Source organism: Cardiocondyla obscurior, linkage group LG03 (assembly GCF_019399895.1).
Source record: "Cardiocondyla obscurior isolate alpha-2009 linkage group LG03, Cobs3.1, whole genome shotgun sequence".
NCBI classification, from domain to species: domain Eukaryota; kingdom Metazoa; phylum Arthropoda; class Insecta; order Hymenoptera; family Formicidae; genus Cardiocondyla; species Cardiocondyla obscurior.
In genome coordinates, this window is record NC_091866.1 from 6343303 (window position 1) to 6350482 (window position 7180).

At 37.6% G+C, this 7180-nt stretch overlaps 1 protein-coding gene across 1 annotated transcript; it reads left to right on the top strand.

The window, feature by feature from the left end:
- Positions 1–3889: 3889 nt before the first annotated feature.
- On the top strand, positions 3890–5874 carry LOC139113834 (uncharacterized). The gene has a single exon (XM_070675256.1). The coding sequence runs from the start codon at positions 4132–4134 to the stop codon at positions 5872–5874; it is 1743 nt and encodes a 580-aa protein (XP_070531357.1). The 5' UTR covers positions 3890–4131.
- The last annotated feature ends 1306 nt before the right edge of the window (positions 5875–7180 follow it).

Genomic DNA, 7180 nt, shown 5'->3' on the forward strand with positions numbered 1-7180 from the left:
TAATAAATAAAGAGGTAAATTTCCAAGCCTCACAAATAGAATCTAAAATTTCCAAAGATTCAACTCCTGTCAATCACGAGGAGGGAAATTTCCAAACCTCACTACGTGATCTGACCTCCTCCAGTAATTCTAGGATGGATCCATTGAAAACGATAAAAGAATTAAAATTTCCGCGAGTCAGAGAACCCGGAAATAATGAAGATACTCTCTCTCACATTACCTTCGAAGAAATAGCGAAGAAGTTGCATTTATATGATAAATGTAAAATTAATAATAATAAAAATAAAATAACAGTAAATAAACCGTCTTCAAGAATATCAACCTCCATGGAAAAACAGTCTCAACAAATAATAGAAGAATCTACGACCTCCCGTTTGGATAAAAAGAAAAGGAAAGATAAAATTAGTGCGCAATGCCTAGCCATAATAAATGAGCAGGAAAATAAGCGCCTTTCTGAGATAATGAAATTATTACGCTTAGAACATGTAAACGCCACCGAAAAAGAAAACGTAACGGATCTCATTAAAAAGAGCCAGGATAGATTTCACATACCCGGAGAGAAGCTGACCTTCACTCAGGTACTGCAACACCAAATACCCACAACGGATGACCAACCTATTAACACCCGGCAGTATCGCTTTCCACAAAAACATAAAGAGGAAATAAATAAACAGGTGGACGAACTGTTGAAAGGAGGAATAGTAAAACCTTCGCAGTCACCGTACAATACGCCCATATGGATCGTGCCAAAGAAGGACGATTCACAAGGAAATAAACGATGGAGAATGGTGTTGGATTTTAGAAGCCTCAATGAGAAGACAATCGGAGATGCTTATCCATTACCCAACATTGTTGATATACTAGATCAATTAGGCGGTGCTAAATATTTTTCCGTCTGTGATCTAGCTTCCGGATTCCATCAAATAAAAATGGATCCGAAGGACAGCCATAAAACGGCTTTCACAACTCCGTTCGGGCATTATGAGTTTGAAAGAATGCCCTTCGGATTAAAAAACGCACCTGCCACTTTCCAGAGGTTAATGGATCTTGTGTTAATGGGATTGCAGGGCCGAGAATTATTTGTATATATGGACGATATAGTCATATATGCAAAAACATTAGAAGAACACGAACGAAAATTCAATCAATTAATACAGCGGTTGCGAGAGGCGAACCTGAAATTACAGCCGGATAAGTGTGAATTTTTGAAATCAAAAGTAACTTATCTCGGTCATGTAATTAGCAAAGACGGCGTAACGCCAGATCCGAAAAAGCTGGAAGCCGTCAAATCATTTCCACGACCCAAAACGCCTAAGAACATTAAACAATTTCTGGGTTTGGCGGGATATTACCGCAGGTTCATACCTAACTTCTCAAAACTGGCTAAACCATTAACCGCGTTATTAAAAAATGACACAGCATTTGAATGGACTTCAAATCAAGAGGAAGCATTCGAATCACTGAAGCAAAAATTATGTGAAGAACCCGTATTACAATATCCGGATTTTTCACAACCGTTCATCTTAACTACGGATGCCTCAGGAATAGCTGTAGGAGGAATTTTGTCACAGGGAATAATAAACAAAGATCAACCCGTGGCATATGCATCACGAACATTGACGGAGAATGAGGTAAAATACGACACGTACGAGAAAGAGGCACTAGCAATAGTCTATTGTGTGAAACATTTTCGACCATACCTATACGGTCGAAAATTCACTTTAGTCACGGATCATAAACCATTGCTTTGGTTCAAAAATGCGCAAGATGCAAATATGCGCATATTACGATGGCGATTAAAATTAGCCGAGTATGACTACGATGTAGTATACAAGGCCGGAAAAACGAATGTAAACGCAGATGCATTGTCAAGAAATCCTGTAGAAGAAAAGCAATGCAACATAATTAAGCCTATGAAAAAATTAAATCCGAACGATCCTAAAGATGCTGAATTAATCGCGCAAATGCTAGAAGAATCCGATAATGACAGTGAAGAAGACGACGATTACAAATTATATTTATCTGATGAGGAAGAAATAGAAAAGGAAATTAATAAAAATGAAATAAGCAAAAATGATTCAATACCATTTACGGAACAGGAATTAAATGAACCATCACAGGAAATTGTGGAAAAAGCGTTAATTCATGAACCACCAGAAGAGCACCGAATACAAACACGAAGCCTTACAGCAAAAAGGGCAAGGACAGAACTATTAAAAGACAAGGAAATCGGAAAGGAGGACGAGCAGGTAGATGAATCTGACAAGGAAAGAGAGAGCGACAGTGGAAGTGAAGATGAGAGTGAGACAGAGGAAAATAGAAATTTACCCGTTGTTACAGATATTCAAGATATACCTAACAACATAATTGAAACACGTGACTTACTATTCTTACGAAAAGATAATATCACATACTTCACTGACATTGAAGGAAATCCTTTGGATTCTGGTTCACAAAAATTATTTGAGAGAAATGAATTACCGAAAATTAAAACGCTTGCTTTAGGGGAAGCGCAACCGATTAAATACAAGAAATATTATCACATTATTTTACCAATCAGCGAAGGAGTCCGGGAAGGATCAACTTTAACTTTGCAATACATATCTACAGCCATAAAAAATTTGCGAATAATCTCCGATGAACTAAATTTGCAAACAGTTAGTATTGCGAAAACCGATCTAATAAACAATGTACCTTGGGGCGAAATTAAAAACTTGCTACATATAATTTTCTTAAACTCACCTACGAAATTAATAATTTGCAACGGAGCAATAAAATATCCTCCCAGAGATCTCCGATCGTCAATAATCGGAGAAATGCATTGTTCACCAACGGGGGGACATCGCGGAGTAAATAAAACATACAATAGAAATAAACATAAATACTACTGGGAAAATTTAAAACAAGAAGTTCAACTATATATTCAGCAATGTCTACAGTGTCAGTTAAAAAAATTAGTCAGGGTGAAAACCAAACAACCCATGCTAATAACTGACACACCGGGAGCATCTTTTGACAAAATTGCCATGGATATTGTAGGGCCTCTGCCAAGAACAGACAGAGGAAATGAATATATTCTGACCATGCAAGACCAGCTGACAAAATTCTGCATGGGCGTACCATTACAAAATCAGACATCCGAAACAATAGCTGAAGTATTTGTAGACAGATTTATCTGTGTATTAGGCGCCCCAAAGGCAATTTTAACCGATCAAGGAAGGAATTTCGTGAGTGAATTAATCAAGAAAGTGGCGAAAATATTTAGAATACGAAAATTTCGTACTACAGCATTTCACCCGCAATCAAACGGCTCGTTAGAGAGGTCTCACCACGCTCTTGGCGAATATTTAAAGCAATACGCCAATGAACAAAAGGAATGGGACAAATGGGTCGGACTCGCCATGTTCAACTATAATACTTGTGTACATGAAGCAACAAAACATACACCATACGAACTAGTATTCGGGAAAATAGCCAGAGTACCGACGGACGAACCACTCGGTCCGGAGGAAAAATTAGCCAATTACGATGATTATTTGATAAGCTTAGTTACACAACTCCATAATTTGCAGGTTAATGCCTTCAAAAATGTAACTGAAGCAAAAGAAAAATCTAAAAAACATTACGACAAGAAAATAAATCCGAAAATTTTTAAACCCGGCGACTATGTATTTTTATTAAAAGGGCCAAAGCCAGGAAAATTTGGCAATCAATATACAGGGCTTCACGAAGTTTTAGAAATCTTAAATAAAAACAATGTGAGAATAAGAATTAAGAAAAATACGAAAGTAGTACATTCAAACAGACTCCGAGTATCATATATAAAACCGAACGGATGAGAATAAAAAAAAATTATATTTTCAAATGGATTCGAGATTTAAATGGATTATTGTCACGGTCATCTTAGCACATATTACTAAAAAAGCATACGGAATAATCGGTTATGATTGTGGATCGGCGAATTTAAATATTACAACCTTATCGTTACTGGATGTTGAAAACTGCAATATACCGTTAACACAGCCTCAGGTAGACCGAACCTACATACAACTGCTGCAATTATCTAAATTCGAGGGAATACCTGTAATACAGTGTAAAGTTTCAATAAATCGAAATGTATACCATTGCGGAATGCACTCACATATTTCAACGGTAGCCAACGGGCAAGCCGAATATATTTTCGAGACTACAGTCGATCAATGCAAGAAGATGCACGCAACAGGATCATTCTCATTCTCAACATATAATCACGTTTACGGATTAAAAGTAAATCAAACGGTAATGCGACCGATTACGCTTGCAGGAACTGCAAGTACCGACGGACATTGCTCCGGCAGTTATTATTCAGACCCTTACGGAAGCTGGGACAATGTTGTTGTACAAGCCATAATAACAATTACTTTAATTACTCATCAAGCTACTGTTAATTTGGAGGCGAATCAGATTCGCCTAAGATCAGGAACTGTATGTACTTACACAGATAATAATTGCATCGATATCGATGGGGGTTATACATTCTGGCAAACATTACCGACCGATTATTGCAAATTTAATAACTACGATATTTTATATGAAGGATATGCAAACCGAATGCTCGATACACTCTATGAAAAACCGCAAATAGTATACTCATTATCTACGCATGATATAACATTTGCATTAACCAAGACAGGAGAAGAGCCGTTATGTGGATATACTTTAACAAAAACCGAGCATCCTAAATTATTAATTTTGGAAACCACGAAAGGAGATTCATTTGCACAAACGCGACCATTATCCGTCGAAAATTTAGACATATTTACTTATGTAAACTCAAAATTTGTATACGTAGAAAAACATATCCGCTCGCAAATGAATTCATTATATCGAGATGTACTAAAACAACGCTGCAATTTAGAACAACAAGTATTGAAAAATGCATTAAGTATCGCAGTAAATTCACCTGACGAATTTGCATATCAAATAATGAAAGGGCCTGGATATATGGCTGTTATCTCCGGAGAAGTAGTACACATAATAAAATGTACACCTGTTGATGTAAAAATTCAGCATATAAAAGAATGTTATTCCGAATTGCCAGTACTTAAAAATAACGAAACGTATTTCTTATCACCACGAACTCATATATTAACCAGAACCGGAACTCAAATCTCATGCAATCGAGTAATACCTCCTATGTATTTCTTAAACGACGGATGGTATCGAATGATACCCACACCGGAACGAACCTTACCCCCCACCACAATAAAACCTATGACTAAACCAACATGGCATTATACAAATCCAGGATCACTTGCAGCCAGCGGAATTTACAGTGAAAAAGATCTCGAACATCTAAGGGATCACATAATGTTCCCCGCAGAACGACCTGCGCTACTTAATACAGTAGCAAGGGGAGTAATGGGAGAACCTACAACGATACATGGAGGGTTAATTTCTAATCTCATGGACGAGGCATCAATAGAGAAAGTAGCAACCTCCGCATGGAATAAAATGTGGAGTAAATTTTTGGTTTTTGGAAATATCAGCGCCGGAATGCTAGGAATATTTCTGTGCATTCGCGGAGTTAAATTAATTCTCGACACTCTCGTTCATGGGTACGCGCTGCATACGGTATACGGATGGTCTCTGTATTTAATTGGAGCCATCTGGGACTCACTAACACAACTATTATTACACTTAGGAGAAAAGAGACAAAAATATGAAAAACCAAGCGCACCGAAAATGCCTGAGCCAGAGATTGAAAAACAACAAAAAAATGAATTGCCTCCTATTGAAGAACCTGAAATGAATCACGAGGAGGAACAGGAACGACATTATCCTCTTCTTCCAGCCCGAGAGAATGCAACGTATTCTCTACAACTACGACACTAAAAAACTTCCATTTAATCATATTACATGTAATACCATACATGCAACAGATTTTTCTTTACGACCGTATTTACTTCGTGTATTTCCGTACACGCAACAGACTTTCATTTTTTTTATAATTTATGTCCATAGAATCTTTAAAATAAAAATCAGAATATTTTTTTCTTTATTATTAAAGAAACATTTTGTTTTAGAATAAGAAGAAAGAAGTAAGAAAGAAGAAAAAAAAGAGTAAGAAGAAAGAAAAGAAAAACTAATATGGCAACCATTTCCTATATCGACACCCATCAGCTGACTCGCTCCCCGCTAGAAATGCAAGTGTTGGAGGTGGAGTCGCCAACCCTTTTCTGGGTGAAGATCAAAAATGGAGAGGGAGAGCTGAACGAGCTCCTCCAATACTTGTCGATTCGAATAAATCGTATAGGGAAGAACCTAACGCTGGCGCCGGATTGCGTCAAGGTGGGGACGACGGTCGCTGTCAAAGAGAAAAGACGGTGGCAGAGGGGGATCGTGACGGAAGTAACCTCGCACACTGACGTCACGATCCACCTACGAGATTGGGGGCGGAAAATTCACCGGCGAAAATTTGATTGCTGCCGCCTGGAAGAGAGGTTTATGGAGCAGCCGTGGCAAGCCGTACCATGCGGGACGTATGGTATCAGGCCCATCAACCCTTCCGGATGGACCGAGCGGGACATTGCCCTTGCTAGGGCCCTATTAGAGAAGCAATGGGGCCAAATCCGAATAATCTGGCCATCCTGGGGAGAGTTCGCAGAGGTGAAATTCTCCATCCAGGGCAAGAGCGATTTCCAGGACCGAGACCTGGCAAATGCGCTCGAACACATCGGGGTTGCGCACAAGAGCCCCGGAGTGATATTAAATTTTAAATCCGGGCCCAACAATGTTGAGCAACAGGTCAGCCTGCGCCGGCTAAGAATGGCGGGGCAAATCTAATTTTAAGTCACTATTATCACTTTTAATACTACCATTATTAAATCATATATACACGTAATTATAAGTTATTATAAACACATATATATATAATCGTATGTTACTCATTAGTAAGTTAAGGATTTTTATATTAGGCATATAATAATCATTTATAAAAAAAAAAAAAAACCCCTTAGTAAAAAAAGCGAACTATATAATAAGTATGTATTTGTTTTTTTTTTTTTATCATTATAAATATACAAATATTTTTTTTTTTTTAATTTGAAATAATTATTCTTTTTGAGAAACACCAACCCGTTATGAATAATCTTAAGCGTAAAATAGTTTGACTAGAATACATAAACGAACAATGAAAAGG

Coding starts and splice junctions, on each gene's coding strand:
- LOC139113834 (XM_070675256.1), top strand. CDS start 4,132: ATGCACTCACATATTTCAACGGTAGCCAACGGGCAAGCCGAATATATT.